The 18,306-nt window shown below is 37.8% G+C and overlaps 2 protein-coding genes across 2 annotated transcripts; both read right to left on the bottom strand.

Annotated features, from left to right (window-relative positions):
- Nucleotides 1–1,471: 1,471 nt before the first annotated feature.
- On the bottom strand, nucleotides 1,472–10,776 carry LOC135632642 (uncharacterized). Its single transcript, XM_065141281.1, has 3 exons — nucleotides 10,645–10,776; nucleotides 7,304–8,329; nucleotides 1,472–1,738 (listed from the first exon to the last, which is right to left on the bottom strand). The coding sequence occupies exons 2-3, from the start codon at nucleotides 8,322–8,324 to the stop codon at nucleotides 1,734–1,736; spliced, it is 1,026 nt and encodes a 341-aa protein (XP_064997353.1). The 5' UTR covers nucleotides 8,325–8,329; nucleotides 10,645–10,776; the 3' UTR covers nucleotides 1,472–1,733.
- Nucleotides 8,674–17,978, bottom strand: LOC135632641 (uncharacterized). Its single transcript, XM_065141279.1, has 3 exons — nucleotides 17,847–17,978; nucleotides 14,506–15,531; nucleotides 8,674–8,940 (listed from the first exon to the last, which is right to left on the bottom strand). Exons 2-3 carry the CDS (start codon nucleotides 15,524–15,526, stop codon nucleotides 8,936–8,938), a joined length of 1,026 nt encoding a protein of 341 aa, XP_064997351.1. The 5' UTR covers nucleotides 15,527–15,531; nucleotides 17,847–17,978; the 3' UTR covers nucleotides 8,674–8,935.
- Nucleotides 17,979–18,306: the final 328 nt, after the last annotated feature.

The raw sequence follows: 18,306 nt of genomic DNA, 5'->3' as shown, positions 1-18,306 counted from the left end.
GAGTAATTAGTTTCATGCTAGCATGATCTAATCTCCTATACCAAAGCCAAGCATCGTCATTCAAAATCGAGAAACACATTTAATTGCAACGATCATTTATGTCAATGGTGTATACGTTATTTTGTTTTAATGCAATCATAAATATGTTTTTGTGTGATTTTTCAATGATGCAAGCATTAGATTCGAATTTGACAATATATCATTTATCACACAATTGACTAATGCTCAAGAGGTTATGTTTTAAACCATCAACTAACAAAACTTCTTCAATAAAGAAGTTGGATTTATTACCTATGGTTCTTTTCCCAATGATTTTACCCTTGTTGTTGTCTCCGAAGGTAACATAACCTTCGTCTATGCTAGTGAGCTTAGAGAATTGAAATGGATCTCCGGTCATATGCCTTGAGCATCCATTATTAAAATACCATCTCTTGCTCGTAGCTTGTGATGGTATATGTTTCTACAAAAAAGGATGATTTTTAGGTACCCATTTAATCTTGGGTGCCTAAAAAACTGATCTAAATTGTTTGTTATGTTGTATGGAATTTATCATTGTTCCTTTAGGAACCCAAATCAATTTGTTTAGACTAACTTTCTTGAATGGACAATGATAAGTTCTATGTCCATATTTGCAACAAAAGTTACATTTGCTTTGGTGTGAAACATGCAAGATAGGACCTTTAATGAAGGTAGTTGGATTTTGGTGAGGACTTCTCATAAATCCAATTCCACCTCATTTAGGAACGTGACCCTTATTTGTAAGGATCATATTCAGAGACTTGCTACCAACCTCGAATTTCTTTAAGGTGTCTTTAAGTAGCAAGTTCTCCTTTTGGAGAGTTTCTAGATCATGGCATTTCATACATAGAGCTAAACTATCATTATGTTCAGTTTTTAATTTATCGAAGTTACTAATAAGAATATCATGCTCCTTTTTTAATAATTAATATTTTCTACTAATTATTTTGCATTCATCAAATAAGTCATGTAAAGCATTTAATAATTAATTAAATAATAAATCTGCATCAATTAAATGTTGAATCTCGTATTTTGATGATGAAACTACTTGATATATGATTTAATCTGCGTTTTGAGTGATGCAGGATGCTTCGATCAGGATGAGACAATTAAAGCAGGAAAATCATGTTGTGCCGAAGGAACATGTCAGAAGATTGGACGTCGGGCCGGTGGATCGGTCGACATATCAACAGAAGGCTTCGGGCCGTGGACTCGGGCATCGGTGTCACGCCCCTAAAAATATCCATGATATTTAAAATTTTTCATCACAACTAACCCAGGATCCAAACACACATTTGAGGTCACTAAGAAAACATTCAGATCAAGAATTTCACTTCTATAATTTACCAATTCATAACCCTGTGCAATTCATAAACATAGCACACATCACTCGATAATTTATACAATCTGAACTCAACACATCAAAATAAATACCACAATATAAATCCACAAGTGGGGAAATCTATGCAGTCACCACAATCATCGATTTACCATAAGTTCATATCATTACACGAATTTAATTTAACATTCCAAAACCCTATACATGAGGGATCCTTTAACTTACACAAAATCCACCGGTTTAGATTCATAGTCACTTTTCATTAGATGCAAGGTAGCTTATACACAACTACATATATGCTAACAAAAGTTCTGCCCAACGTCTTCTAAATTTTCCACTGCCTCAGCCCATTCTTAACATTTAAGCAAGCGATACGCTATCCTGAAAAATTTATCAACAAATGGGGTGAGCATAAAGAGCTCAGCAAGTGACTAACATATCCATATCAAAATAGTACAATTTCCAAAGAGATGCAGTTTCAAACACAAAGCAGAATATACGATTTCGTATACATAATATCATTAGGAGCAGAATCATAATTGTCCTTTTTAATCATACATATTTGGTTCCTGACAGATGGGGCATAGAGTAATTGGAGCATATCAGAAACAAAGGAAACATATCGGAGCTTATCAATGGCATATAAAATGTTCCAAATCACATCAACGACATATGGAACATTACGAAGCAAAATCAACAGTGAATGAAGCATTTCATAGCATATCAAACTCATATGTCGTACCAAAGCTCAAACGTCGTCCTTGACGTTGCAATCATATCATAACTATCCAGAGTACGAACAGAAATAACTCACAAAAACTCTGGATATCATATCAAACATATAGAGGGTGTAGTGGGATCTCAGTCAGAATGTGATTCATCCATTTCTGAATGACCACCTGACAAAAGTCTCCCACGTCTGGGAGCTCCATCCACCCACGTCTAGGTGAAGTCAAAGGGGCCGGCAGAGCATCGCAGGCTCTAAGCAATATCCCACAAAGCGGGACCCCACAAAGCGGGCAAATAGCGCATATCAGAATATCCCACAAAGCGGGACCCCACAAAGCGGGCAAATCAGCGCATACCCTTTACCATTTCTGGCAAAGGTCCAGACAATCCCACACACCAGAGTACAAAAGGACAGTTTCAACAAATTGCAGCATATAACGGAAGCACACGCGGAACAACCAAACGTACATGTGCCTTTTCAAAAACAATGTGATGCAAGGAACAAATCTCTCACAAAATATTCATTTTAGGGAAAGAATTGAAAGCAAGAGTGTACAGGGATTCCAAGCAATCATAACCAGCTCAATTCCAATAAGAAGATTAGGCGAATTCAGGTATCCAAAGGAAATGGAACAGAATACGCGAAATCGACCAAAGCTCGATTTCGGACAGAATTCCAGTGGCACATCAAACAAATATTTCAGAATAACAATTATGCTCCAATACCCACAAGAAGGCTATGGTCGAACCATATATCAATCTATATTCGGATGGAACAGATTTCATATGAAATAGGGCTCCCAACACAGAGTTACCTCTGATTTGGTAACATAAGGTCAAAATCACAATCACTGGTTTGCGGACTTTATAGGATCGGATTCAACAGACGATAGGGTGAGCAATTGAACTCCAAAATTTTCAAACTATACGTCAAAAGAGAGGATTTCAAGTCTAGTTTCAGATAAAATCAGTTTGGTACAAATCAGAATTTTCAACAGGGAGTTATAGGCGTTTTAGTTTCGAAAGGTCAGAAATCTTGAACTCTGTTTTACAGCGTCTATAGGCTCTTTTGAAACTTTGGGTAAGTATTCGGTGTCCAAAATCTACAAAATCGGTGTCAAAAGAAAGACATACGAGTCTAGTTTCAAACAAAAATAGTTCCTGCCTGAATTCTCATTCTGTACTAAAACTTAGGGCCGAAACAGTGCTTAGGGGTCAGTTTACCGAAAACTTTCAGAATCCATAGTTCTATGTCCAAAGAGGAACATATCAGTTTCTAAATAAAAATCTTCCAATTTATTTTGAATCAACATAAAAACAGAGTCTAATACTTATGTAGGATTGGGGTTAGAACACTTGCCTTTGAAAATTTTGATCCCCAATGAAAAGATTAAAGCAAGAACCCCAAAAGCCCCAATTTTCTTTCTCTTCTTCTTCTTCTTCTTCTTCTTCTTCTTCTTCTTCTTTCTTTCCCTGATCACCCACGAGCTGCCTCCTCTGCTTCCTTAACAACGAAGGCAGAGAAGCTTAAGCGGTGGAATTTGTCATTTGGTGCATTTTGCAGTTTAGTCCTTGTTTTTATCATATTCACGATTAGGTCCTTAGGGTTTACATATAGGTCCTCAGATTCTTTCTTTTTCTCTTTTTTTTTTTTTTTGAACAGATCTCCCAAATCTTAAAAATAAGTTACCTCTGATTCATACTCTATTTCTTTTGTCAATTAAAATAGATGCTTACATTATCACCAAAAATTTATACGAACATTCGGAAATGAGGGGTGTTACACTCTCCCCCCCTTAAAAGAAAAATTTAGTCCTCTAAATTTATCGTACCTCTATTCGATGAAAAGACGAGGATACACCTTTTTCATTTCCTCTTCTAGCTCCCAAGTTGTCTCTTCTCCAGAATGATGTCTCCAATTTACTTGAACCAGTGGGATGACCCGATTCCTTAGGACTTTTTCTTCCTTATCAATAATCTGAATAGGCTCTTCCACATAGGATAAATCTTTATCGAACTCCACCAGCTCATACTTAATGATGTGAGAAGGGTCATACATATACTTTCTAATCATCGAGACATGAAATATATCATGGACATGGCTCAATGCTGGTGGTAAGGCAATCTTGTAAGCGACAGAACCAACCCTCTCAAGAACCTCAAAAGGTCCAATAAATCTTGGGCTTAACTTTCCTTTCTTCCCAAACCTTATAATGCCTTTGGAAGGGGAGACTTTTAAGAATACAAAATCTCCGATTTCAAACTCAATATCTCGTCTCCTATTATCGGCATAACTCTTTTGACGACCTTGAGCAGCTTTTAACCTTTTCCTTATAACTTGAATTTTCTCGGTAGTTTCTTGTACCAGGTCCGGTGCTAACAACTTTCTGTCCCCAACTTCCTCCCAACATATAGGTGTTATGCACTTTCGCCCATATAAAGCTTCATAAGGAGCCATCTGAATACTTGAATGATAACTATTGTTATACGTGAACTCAACAAGTGAAATATCCTTATCCCATTCACCTTTCCAATCCATAACATAGGCTCTAAGCAAATCCTCAAGTGTTTGAATTGTTCTTTCTGACTGACCATCAGTCTGAGGATGATATGCAGTACTAAACTTAACTTTAGTGCCCATCGACTCCTGCAATCTTCTCCAGAATCTAGAGAGAAATCTAGAGTCTCTATCAGAGATGATCTCCTTTGGAACACCATGAAGTCTTACTATTTCACTGACATATAAATCTGCAAGTCTATCAAGCGAATAAGTCATATTAATCGGTAGGAAATGTGCAGATTTTGTTAACCTATCAATGATAACCCAAATAGCATCATGCTTCCTCGAGGTTCTGGGTAGTCCTGAAACAAAATCCATAGTAATACATTCCCATTTCCATTCAGGTATAACTAAAGGTTGCAGCAACCCTCCAGGTCTTTGGTGTTCTACTTTGATTTGCTGACATGTTAAACATTTTGAAACATACATTGCAATTTCCTTCTTCATGCCTTCCCACCAATAATAACTTTGAAGATCTCTATACATCTTAGTGCTCCCAGGGTGTAGGGCGTACTTTGAAGTATGACTTTCATTTAGGATTTGATTCTTGATATCTAGTTCATTTGGTACACATACTCTCTCCCCAAATCTCAATAGGCCATCCTTTGAAACTTGAAATTGTGGCTTCAATTCCTTTTCTACTTCACTCCTCAAGTAGATTAAGTGTGGATCTCGTAATTGTCCCTCCTTAATTTGTTGCATAAGATCAGACTGCACTTGAATGGAGGCCATCAAAATCATCGAGTCTTGCTCTTTCCTCAAAGCTTTCAAATCAAAATTTTCTTCTATTAGCTTCCATTGCTTCACGACCAGACTAGCCATAAAACTTGTAGATTTCCTACTAAGTGCATCAGCTACAACATTGGCCTTGCCTGGGTGATAACGGATGGTACAATCATAATCCTTCAGAAGTTCTATCCATCTTCGCTGCCTCATGTTTAACTCTTTCTGAGTGAAAATATATTTTAAACTCTTGTGATCAGTGAAGATTTCAAACTGTCGACCATACAAATAATGTCTCCAAATCTTTAGAGCAAAAATGATTGCTGCTAATTCCAAATCATGAGTTGGATAATTCAATTCATAACCTTTAAGTTGCCTAGAAGCATAAGCAACTACTCTCCCTTCCTGCATCAAAACACATCCTAGGCCCTTTCTTGAAGCATCAGTATAAACTACAAATCCCTCACTACCACTTGGAATAGTGAGAATAGGGGCACTAGTTAATCTTCTTTTTAACTCTTGAAAGCTTTGCTCACAATCATCGCCCCATACAAATTTCATATTCTTCTTAGTGAGTTTGGTGAGAGGTTGAGCAATTCGAGAAAATCCCTCCACAAATCTCCTGTAATAACCTGCCATGCCCAAGAAACTTCTAACTTCTGTTACATTTGTTGGTACTTCCCATTCAACTACAGCTTCTATTTTCCTTGGATCAACAGATATGCCCTTCCCTGAAATCACATGGCCTAAGAAAGCAACTTCATTCAACCAAAATTCACATTTGCTGAACTTCGCATACAACTTCTTTTCTCTTAGTATGGACAGCACATCTCTCAAGTGTTCCTCATGCTCCTGATTATTCTTTGAATACACCAATATGTCATCAATAAATACAATTACACAGATATCCAAGAGCGGTTGAAATATCCTATTCATTAGTTCCATAAAAGCTGCAGGGGCATTAGTCAAACCAAAAGGCATCACCAAGAATTCATAATGACCATATCGAGTTCTAAAAGCTGTTTTTGAAATATCCTCCTCCTTGATCTTTAACTGATAGTAACCTGACCTCAGGTCAATCTTAGAGAATACTTGTGCACCTTGCAGTTGATCAAACAAATCATCAATTCTAGGTATAGGATATTTGTTTTTGATGGTCACCTGATTCAACTGTCTATAATCAATACAAAGCCTCAATGTTCCATCCTTCTTCTTCACTAAAAGTACCGGAGCACCCCATGGGGATACACTGGGTCGTATGAAACCCTTATCTAATAATTCTTGTATTTGCTTCTTTAATTCTTCTAGCTCAAGTGGTGCCATTCTGTAGGGAGGCTTAGATATTGGGGTTGTACTGGGGGCTAGATCAATAGCAAATTCACCCTCTCTATCTAGAGGTAAACCAGGCAAGTCATCTGGAAATACATCAGGGAATTCTTTGACCACTGAAATTTCATCTAGGTGGGTTTCCTGATTTGAATGCTCCTTTACACACACCATATAACAAAAACAACCTTTCTGCATAAGATGATAAGCTTGAAGTGCGGATATTAAGCAAGGAGGCAAATCATGCTTAATGCCCTCAAAGAAAAATATAGGCTGATCTGGTATGCAGAAGGTAATTATTTTTTTGTAACAATCAATACTAGCGTGATGAGAAGATAACCAATCCATGCCGAGTATAATATCAAAGCCCTGGATCTCTAGAAGAATCAAATCAGCAAGGAATTCGTGGTCTCCAATAGAGATCAAACAAGATGGGTAGACCAAGTTTGTTGCCAATGAATCTCCAACAGCAGTTGTTACATATAACATATAATCCAGGGGTTTAGGTGGAATATCCAAGTGACAAGCAAAGTATTTTGAAACAAACGATAAGTTGGAGCCGGGATCAAACAAAACTTTTGCATTTCTTTTAGAAACATGAAGAATACCTTCCACCACTGATTTAGAAGCTCTAGAATCTTGTTCAGTGATAGCGTATACTCTAGCATGGGCTGAGGGTCTAGGAGACAGTGGCTCTCTTTTCCTGTTCAGTGGGCAATCTTTTATTTGATGACCTAGCTTTCCACAATTAAAACATGCTCCAGTCACCCGAAAACACCGACTTGTCTCATGATTTAACCCGCATTTTTCACATAACTGAGTCCTCCCCCATGGTTTCCTTTTCTCAAATCCAGATGTCTTAAACCTCTTGTTACTATCTTCGTATTCATTTACTCTCCTGCTTTTGCTAGTAAATTTGTCCCTTTGGTTCTTGCCAATGATTTCTTGAATTTCCTCCATGTCTCTTTCAATTTTCAAAGCTCTTTCTACCGTATCAGCATATGTTTGTAATTTTAAAGCTGACATTCGGCTTCTTATTGCCGGCCGTAATCCCCTTTCAAACCTTCTTGCCTTTCTAGATTCATCATCAGTCATATGTGTGGCAAACCTGGAGAGCTCAGTAAATTTAGATTCATACTTTGTAACCGTCATACTTCCCTGGATAAGATTCAAGAACTCCAATTCTTTTTGCTCTCTCATACATTCTGAAAAATATTTATCGTTAAACTTTTCTTGGAATAACTTCCATGTCATTGGCTCATGTTTGATTTCAGACATCCTCTTAATCATTCTCCACCAGTGTTCAGCTTCTCCCTCCAGCATAAAGGTGGCAAGAAAAACCTTTCGTTCATCAGAGTAATTAAAGGCATCAAATATTTTCTCTATCTGCATCATCCACCGTTCCGCCACCATTGGATCAGACTCACCACTGAAACTGGGAGGACTAAGCTTCTTAAACTGTCCAATTCCCAACCCCGTCTGGTTTGATGTCTCTGTCCCATCATTATTTCCTTGTTGGGCAGGTTGTTGTTGTTGTTGCATCACATGTGCCATAGTCTCCAAAGTCCGCATAATACCACTCAATTGATCAGCAGTAGATGCAACAGGAGAACCAGATGATCTCGTCATCCTCGCTTCCTAAAACATCAAAAGAACATTTTCTTCGATCAATCTCTAATGACAGTCAATAAACCTCAAATAAAGATAATATTCTTAGTGATTCTCAAATCAGGCTCTGATACCACCTCTGTCACGCCCCTAAAAATATCCATGATATTTAAAATTTTTCATCACAACTAACCCAGGATCCAAACACACATTTGAAGTCACTAAGAAAACATTCAGATCAAGAATTTCACTTCTATAATTTACCAATTCATAACCCTGTGCAATTCATAAACATAGCACACATCACTCGATAATTTATACAATCTGAACTCAACACATCAAAATAAATACCACAATATAAATCCACAAGTGGGGAAATCTATGCAGTCACCACAATCATCGATTTACCATAAGTTCATATCATTACACGAATTTAATTTAACATTCCAAAACCCTATACATGAGGGATCCTTTAACTTACACAAAATCCACCGGTTTAGATTCATAGTCACTTTTCATTAGATGCAAGGTAGCTTATACACAACTACATATATGCTAACAAAAGTTCTGCCCAACGTCTTCTAAATTTTCCACTGCCTCAGCCCATTCTTAACATTTAAGCAAGCGATACGCTATCCTGAAAAATTTATCAACAAATGGGGTGAGCATAAAGAGCTCAGCAAGTGACTAACATATCCATATCAAAATAGTACAATTTCCAAAGAGATGCAGTTTCAAACACAAAGCAGAATATACGATTTCGTATACATAATATCATTAGGAGCAGAATCATAATTGTCCTTTTTAATCATACATATTTGGTTCCTAACAGATGGGGCATAGAGTAATTGGAGCATATCAGAAACAAAGGAAACATATCGGAGCTTATCAATGGCATATAAAATGTTCCAAATCACATCAACGACATATGGAACATTACGAAGCAAAATCAACAGTGAATGAAGCATTTCATAGCATATCAAACTCATATGTCGTACCAAAGCTCAAACGTCGTCCTTGACGTTGCAATCATATCATAACTATCCAGAGTACGAACAGAAATAACTCACAAAAACTCTGGATATCATATCAAACATATAGAGGGTGTAGTGGGATCTCAGTCAGAATGTGATTCATCCATTTCTGAATGACCACCTGACAAAAGTCTCCCACGTCTGGGAGCTCCATCCACCCACGTCTAGGTGAAGTCAAAGGGGCCGGCAGAGCATCGCAGGCTCTAAGCAATATCCCACAAAGCGGGACCCCACAAAGCGGGCAAATAGCGCATATCAGAATATCCCACAAAGCGGGACCCCACAAAGCGGGCAAATCAGCGCATACCCTTTACCATTTCTGGCAAAGGTCCAGACAATCCCACACACCAGAGTACAAAAGGACAGTTTCAACAAATTGCAGCATATAACGGAAGCACACGCGGAACAACCAAACGTACATGTGCCTTTTCAAAAACAATGTGATGCAAGGAACAAATCTCTCACAAAATATTCATTTTAGGGAAAGAATTGAAAGCAAGAGTGTACAGGGATTCCAAGCAATCATAACCAGCTCAATTCCAATAAGAAGATTAGGCGAATTCAGGTATCCAAAGGAAATGGAACAGAATACGCGAAATCGACCAAAGCTCGATTTCGGACAGAATTCCAGTGGCACATCAAACAAATATTTCAGAATAACAATTATGCTCCAATACCCACAAGAAGGCTATGGTCGAACCATATATCAATCTATATTCGGATGGAACAGATTTCATATGAAATAGGGCTCCCAACACAGAGTTACCTCTGATTTGGTAACATAAGGTCAAAATCACAATCACTGGTTTGCGGACTTTATAGGATCGGATTCAACAGACGATAGGGTGAGCAATTGAACTCCAAAATTTTCAAACTATACGTCAAAAGAGAGGATTTCAAGTCTAGTTTCAGATAAAATCAGTTTGGTACAAATCAGAATTTTCAACAGGGAGTTATAGGCGTTTTAGTTTCGAAAGGTCAGAAATCTTGAACTCTGTTTTACAGCGTCTATAGGCTCTTTTGAAACTTTGGGTAAGTATTCGGTGTCCAAAATCTACAAAATCGGTGTCAAAAGAAAGACATACGAGTCTAGTTTCAAACAAAAATAGTTCCTGCCTGAATTCTCATTCTGTACTAAAACTTAGGGCCGAAACAGTGCTTAGGGGTCAGTTTACCGAAAACTTTCAGAATCCATAGTTCTATGTCCAAAGAGGAACATATCAGTTTCTAAATAAAAATCTTCCAATTTATTTTGAATCAACATAAAAACAGAGTCTAATACTTATGTAGGATTGGGGTTAGAACACTTGCCTTTGAAAATTTTGATCCCCAATGAAAAGATTAAAGCAAGAACCCCAAAAGCCCCAATTTTCTTTCTCTTCTTCTTCTTCTTCTTCTTCTTCTTCTTCTTCTTCTTTCTTTCCCTGATCACCCACGAGCTGCCTCCTCTGCTTCCTTAACAACGAAGGCAGAGAAGCTTAAGCGGTGGAATTTGTCATTTGGTGCATTTTGCAGTTTAGTCCTTGTTTTTATCATATTCACGATTAGGTCCTTAGGGTTTACATATAGGTCCTCAGATTCTTTCTTTTTCTCTTTTTTTTTTTTTTTGAACAGATCTCCCAAATCTTAAAAATAAGTTACCTCTGATTCATACTCTATTTCTTTTGTCAATTAAAATAGATGCTTACATTATCACCAAAAATTTATACGAACATTCGGAAATGAGGGGTGTTACACTCTCCCCCCCTTAAAAGAAAAATTTAGTCCTCTAAATTTATCGTACCTCTATTCGATGAAAAGACGAGGATACACCTTTTTCATTTCCTCTTCTAGCTCCCAAGTTGTCTCTTCTCCAGAATGATGTCTCCAATTTACTTGAACCAGTGGGATGACCCGATTCCTTAGGACTTTTTCTTCCTTATCAATAATCTGAATAGGCTCTTCCACATAGGATAAATCTTTATCGAACTCCACCAGCTCATACTTAATGATGTGAGAAGGGTCATACATATACTTTCTAATCATCGAGACATGAAATATATCATGGACATGGCTCAATGCTGGTGGTAAGGCAATCTTGTAAGCGACAGAACCAACCCTCTCAAGAACCTCAAAAGGTCCAATAAATCTTGGGCTTAACTTTCCTTTCTTCCCAAACCTTATAATGCCTTTGGAAGGGGAGACTTTTAAGAATACAAAATCTCCGATTTCAAACTCAATATCTCGTCTCCTATTATCGGCATAACTCTTTTGACGACCTTGAGCAGCTTTTAACCTTTTCCTTATAACTTGAATTTTCTCGGTAGTTTCTTGTACCAGGTCCGGTGCTAACAACTTTCTGTCCCCAACTTCCTCCCAACATATAGGTGTTATGCACTTTCGCCCATATAAAGCTTCATAAGGAGCCATCTGAATACTTGAATGATAACTATTGTTATACGTGAACTCAACAAGTGAAATATCCTTATCCCATTCACCTTTCCAATCCATAACATAGGCTCTAAGCAAATCCTCAAGTGTTTGAATTGTTCTTTCTGACTGACCATCAGTCTGAGGATGATATGCAGTACTAAACTTAACTTTAGTGCCCATCGACTCCTGCAATCTTCTCCAGAATCTAGAGAGAAATCTAGAGTCTCTATCAGAGATGATCTCCTTTGGAACACCATGAAGTCTTACTATTTCACTGACATATAAATCTGCAAGTCTATCAAGCGAATAAGTCATATTAATCGGTAGGAAATGTGCAGATTTTGTTAACCTATCAATGATAACCCAAATAGCATCATGCTTCCTCGAGGTTCTGGGTAGTCCTGAAACAAAATCCATAGTAATACATTCCCATTTCCATTCAGGTATAACTAAAGGTTGCAGCAACCCTCCAGGTCTTTGGTGTTCTACTTTGATTTGCTGACATGTTAAACATTTTGAAACATACATTGCAATTTCCTTCTTCATGCCTTCCCACCAATAATAACTTTGAAGATCTCTATACATCTTAGTGCTCCCAGGGTGTAGGGCGTACTTTGAAGTATGACTTTCATTTAGGATTTGATTCTTGATATCTAGTTCATTTGGTACACATACTCTCTCCCCAAATCTCAATAGGCCATCCTTTGAAACTTGAAATTGTGGCTTCAATTCCTTTTCTACTTCACTCCTCAAGTAGATTAAGTGTGGATCTCGTAATTGTCCCTCCTTAATTTGTTGCATAAGATCAGACTGCACTTGAATGGAGGCCATCAAAATCATCGAGTCTTGCTCTTTCCTCAAAGCTTTCAAATCAAAATTTTCTTCTATTAGCTTCCATTGCTTCACGACCAGACTAGCCATAAAACTTGTAGATTTCCTACTAAGTGCATCAGCTACAACATTGGCCTTGCCTGGGTGATAACGGATGGTACAATCATAATCCTTCAGAAGTTCTATCCATCTTCGCTGCCTCATGTTTAACTCTTTCTGAGTGAAAATATATTTTAAACTCTTGTGATCAGTGAAGATTTCAAACTGTCGACCATACAAATAATGTCTCCAAATCTTTAGAGCAAAAATGATTGCTGCTAATTCCAAATCATGAGTTGGATAATTCAATTCATAACCTTTAAGTTGCCTAGAAGCATAAGCAACTACTCTCCCTTCCTGCATCAAAACACATCCTAGGCCCTTTCTTGAAGCATCAGTATAAACTACAAATCCCTCACTACCACTTGGAATAGTGAGAATAGGGGCACTAGTTAATCTTCTTTTTAACTCTTGAAAGCTTTGCTCACAATCATCGCCCCATACAAATTTCATATTCTTCTTAGTGAGTTTGGTGAGAGGTTGAGCAATTCGAGAAAATCCCTCCACAAATCTCCTGTAATAACCTGCCATGCCCAAGAAACTTCTAACTTCTGTTACATTTGTTGGTACTTCCCATTCAACTACAGCTTCTATTTTCCTTGGATCAACAGATATGCCCTTCCCTGAAATCACATGGCCTAAGAAAGCAACTTCATTCAACCAAAATTCACATTTGCTGAACTTCGCATACAACTTCTTTTCTCTTAGTATGGACAGCACATCTCTCAAGTGTTCCTCATGCTCCTGATTATTCTTTGAATACACCAATATGTCATCAATAAATACAATTACACAGATATCCAAGAGCGGTTGAAATATCCTATTCATTAGTTCCATAAAAGCTGCAGGGGCATTAGTCAAACCAAAAGGCATCACCAAGAATTCATAATGACCATATCGAGTTCTAAAAGCTGTTTTTGAAATATCCTCCTCCTTGATCTTTAACTGATAGTAACCTGACCTCAGGTCAATCTTAGAGAATACTTGTGCACCTTGCAGTTGATCAAACAAATCATCAATTCTAGGTATAGGATATTTGTTTTTGATGGTCACCTGATTCAACTGTCTATAATCAATACAAAGCCTCAATGTTCCATCCTTCTTCTTCACTAAAAGTACCGGAGCACCCCATGGGGATACACTGGGTCGTATGAAACCCTTATCTAATAATTCTTGTATTTGCTTCTTTAATTCTTCTAGCTCAAGTGGTGCCATTCTGTAGGGAGGCTTAGATATTGGGGTTGTACTGGGGGCTAGATCAATAGCAAATTCACCCTCTCTATCTAGAGGTAAACCAGGCAAGTCATCTGGAAATACATCAGGGAATTCTTTGACCACTGAAATTTCATCTAGGTGGGTTTCCTGATTTGAATGCTCCTTTACACACACCATATAACAAAAACAACCTTTCTGCATAAGATGATAAGCTTGAAGTGCGGATATTAAGCAAGGAGGCAAATCATGCTTAATGCCCTCAAAGAAAAATATAGGCTGATCTGGTATGCAGAAGGTAATTATTTTTTTGTAACAATCAATACTAGCGTGATGAGAAGATAACCAATCCATGCCGAGTATAATATCAAAGCCCTGGATCTCTAGAAGAATCAAATCAGCAAGGAATTCGTGGTCTCCAATAGAGATCAAACAAGATGGGTAGACCAAGTTTGTTGCCAATGAATCTCCAACAGCAGTTGTTACATATAACATATAATCCAGGGGTTTAGGTGGAATATCCAAGTGACAAGCAAAGTATTTTGAAACAAACGATAAGTTGGAGCCGGGATCAAACAAAACTTTTGCATTTCTTTTAGAAACATGAAGAATACCTTCCACCACTGATTTAGAAGCTCTAGAATCTTGTTCAGTGATAGCGTATACTCTAGCATGGGCTGAGGGTCTAGGAGACAGTGGCTCTCTTTTCCTGTTCAGTGGGCAATCTTTTATTTGATGACCTAGCTTTCCACAATTAAAACATGCTCCAGTCACCCGAAAACACCGACTTGTCTCATGATTTAACCCGCATTTTTCACATAACTGAGTCCTCCCCCATGGTTTCCTTTTCTCAAATCCAGATGTCTTAAACCTCTTGTTACTATCTTCGTATTCATTTACTCTCCTGCTTTTGCTAGTAAATTTGTCCCTTTGGTTCTTGCCAATGATTTCTTGAATTTCCTCCATGTCTCTTTCAATTTTCAAAGCTCTTTCTACCGTATCAGCATATGTTTGTAATTTTAAAGCTGACATTCGGCTTCTTATTGCCGGCCGTAATCCCCTTTCAAACCTTCTTGCCTTTCTAGATTCATCATCAGTCATATGTGTGGCAAACCTGGAGAGCTCAGTAAATTTAGATTCATACTTTGTAACCGTCATACTTCCCTGGATAAGATTCAAGAACTCCAATTCTTTTTGCTCTCTCATACATTCTGAAAAATATTTATCGTTAAACTTTTCTTGGAATAACTTCCATGTCATTGGCTCATGTTTGATTTCAGACATCCTCTTAATCATTCTCCACCAGTGTTCAGCTTCTCCCTCCAGCATAAAGGTGGCAAGAAAAACCTTTCGTTCATCAGAGTAATTAAAGGCATCAAATATTTTCTCTATCTGCATCATCCACCGTTCCGCCACCATTGGATCAGACTCACCACTGAAACTGGGAGGACTAAGCTTCTTAAACTGTCCAATTCCCAACCCCGTCTGGTTTGATGTCTCTGTCCCATCATTATTTCCTTGTTGGGCAGGTTGTTGTTGTTGTTGCATCACATGTGCCATAGTCTCCAAAGTCCGCATAATACCACTCAATTGATCAGCAGTAGATGCAACAGGAGAACCAGATGATCTCGTCATCCTCGCTTCCTAAAACATCAAAAGAACATTTTCTTCGATCAATCTCTAATGACAGTCAATAAACCTCAAATAAAGATAATATTCTTAGTGATTCTCAAATCAGGCTCTGATACCACCTCTGTCACGCCCCTAAAAATATCCATGATATTTAAAATTTTTCATCACAACTAACCCAGGATCCAAACACACATTTGAGGTCACTAAGAAAACATTCAGATCAAGAATTTCACTTCTATAATTTACCAATTCATAACCCTGTGCAATTCATAAACATAGCACACATCACTCGATAATTTATACAATCTGAACTCAACACATCAAAATAAATACCACAATATAAATCCACAAGTGGGGAAATCTATGCAGTCACCACAATCATCGATTTACCATAAGTTCATATCATTACACGAATTTAATTTAACATTCCAAAACCCTATACATGAGGGATCCTTTAACTTACACAAAATCCACCGGTTTAGATTCATAGTCACTTTTCATTAGATGCAAGGTAGCTTATACACAACTACATATATGCTAACAAAAGTTCTGCCCAACGTCTTCTAAATTTTCCACTGCCTCAGCCCATTCTTAACATTTAAGCAAGCGATACGCTATCCTGAAAAATTTATCAACAAATGGGGTGAGCATAAAGAGCTCAGCAAGTGACTAACATATCCATATCAAAATAGTACAATTTCCAAAGAGATGCAGTTTCAAACACAAAGCAGAATATACGATTTCGTATACATAATATCATTAGGAGCAGAATCATAATTGTCCTTTTTAATCATACATATTTGGTTCCTGACAGATGGGGCATAGAGTAATTGGAGCATATCAGAAACAAAGGAAACATATCGGAGCTTATCAATGGCATATAAAATGTTCCAAATCACATCAACGACATATGGAACATTACGAAGCAAAATCAACAGTGAATGAAGCATTTCATAGCATATCAAACTCATATGTCGTACCAAAGCTCAAACGTCGTCCTTGACGTTGCAATCATATCATAACTATCCAGAGTACGAACAGAAATAACTCACAAAAACTCTGGATATCATATCAAACATATAGAGGGTGTAGTGGGATCTCAGTCAGAATGTGATTCATCCATTTCTGAATGACCACCTGACAAAAGTCTCCCACGTCTGGGAGCTCCATCCACCCACGTCTAGGTGAAGTCAAAGGGGCCGGCAGAGCATCGCAGGCTCTAAGCAATATCCCACAAAGCGGGACCCCACAAAGCGGGCAAATAGCGCATATCAGAATATCCCACAAAGCGGGACCCCACAAAGCGGGCAAATCAGCGCATACCCTTTACCATTTCTGGCAAAGGTCCAGACAATCCCACACACCAGAGTACAAAAGGACAGTTTCAACAAATTGCAGCATATAACGGAAGCACACGCGGAACAACCAAACGTACATGTGCCTTTTCAAAAACAATGTGATGCAAGGAACAAATCTCTCACAAAATATTCATTTTAGGGAAAGAATTGAAAGCAAGAGTGTACAGGGATTCCAAGCAATCATAACCAGCTCAATTCCAATAAGAAGATTAGGCGAATTCAGGTATCCAAAGGAAATGGAACAGAATACGCGAAATCGACCAAAGCTCGATTTCGGACAGAATTCCAGTGGCACATCAAACAAATATTTCAGAATAACAATTATGCTCCAATACCCACAAGAAGGCTATGGTCGAACCATATATCAATCTATATTCGGATGGAACAGATTTCATATGAAATAGGGCTCCCAACACAGAGTTACCTCTGATTTGGTAACATAAGGTCAAAATCACAATCACTGGTTTGCGGACTTTATAGGATCGGATTCAACAGACGATAGGGTGAGCAATTGAACTCCAAAATTTTCAAACTATACGTCAAAAGAGAGGATTTCAAGTCTAGTTTCAGATAAAATCAGTTTGGTACAAATCAGAATTTTCAACAGGGAGTTATAGGCGTTTTAGTTTCGAAAGGTCAGAAATCTTGAACTCTGTTTTACAGCGTCTATAGGCTCTTTTGAAACTTTGGGTAAGTATTCGGTGTCCAAAATCTACAAAATCGGTGTCAAAAGAAAGACATACGAGTCTAGTTTCAAACAAAAATAGTTCCTGCCTGAATTCTCATTCTGTACTAAAACTTAGGGCCGAAACAGTGCTTAGGGGTCAGTTTACCGAAAACTTTCAGAATCCATAGTTCTATGTCCAAAGAGGAACATATCAGTTTCTAAATAAAAATCTTCCAATTTATTTTGAATCAACATAAAAACAGAGTCTAATACTTATGTAGGATTGGGGTTAGAACACTTGCCTTTGAAAATTTTGATCCCCAATGAAAAGATTAAAGCAAGAACCCCAAAAGCCCCAATTTTCTTTCTCTTCTTCTTCTTCTTCTTCTTCTTCTTCTTCTTCTTCTTTCTTTCCCTGATCACCCACGAGCTGCCTCCTCTGCTTCCTTAACAACGAAGGCAGAGAAGCTTAAGCGGTGGAATTTGTCATTTGGTGCATTTTGCAGTTTAGTCCTTGTTTTTATCATATTCACGATTAGGTCCTTAGGGTTTACATATAGGTCCTCAGATTCTTTCTTTTTCTCTTTTTTTTTTTTTTTGAACAGATCTCCCAAATCTTAAAAATAAGTTACCTCTGATTCATACTCTATTTCTTTTGTCAATTAAAATAGATGCTTACATTATCACCAAAAATTTATACGAACATTCGGAAATGAGGGGTGTTACACTCTCCCCCCCTTAAAAGAAAAATTTAGTCC

The sequence above is a fragment of the Musa acuminata genome, chromosome BXJ3-3, assembly GCF_036884655.1.
Source record: "Musa acuminata AAA Group cultivar baxijiao chromosome BXJ3-3, Cavendish_Baxijiao_AAA, whole genome shotgun sequence".
Lineage (NCBI taxonomy): Eukaryota > Viridiplantae > Streptophyta > Magnoliopsida > Zingiberales > Musaceae > Musa > Musa acuminata.
This window is presented reverse-complemented; position numbering and strand designations above follow the sequence as displayed.

What these genes read in the sequence shown, in the direction of transcription:
- LOC135632642 (XM_065141281.1), bottom strand. Translation starts at nt 8,324, where the DNA reads ATGACGAGATCATCTGGTTCTCCTGTTGCATCTACTGCTGATCAATTG.
- LOC135632641 (XM_065141279.1), bottom strand. Translation starts at nt 15,526, where the DNA reads ATGACGAGATCATCTGGTTCTCCTGTTGCATCTACTGCTGATCAATTG.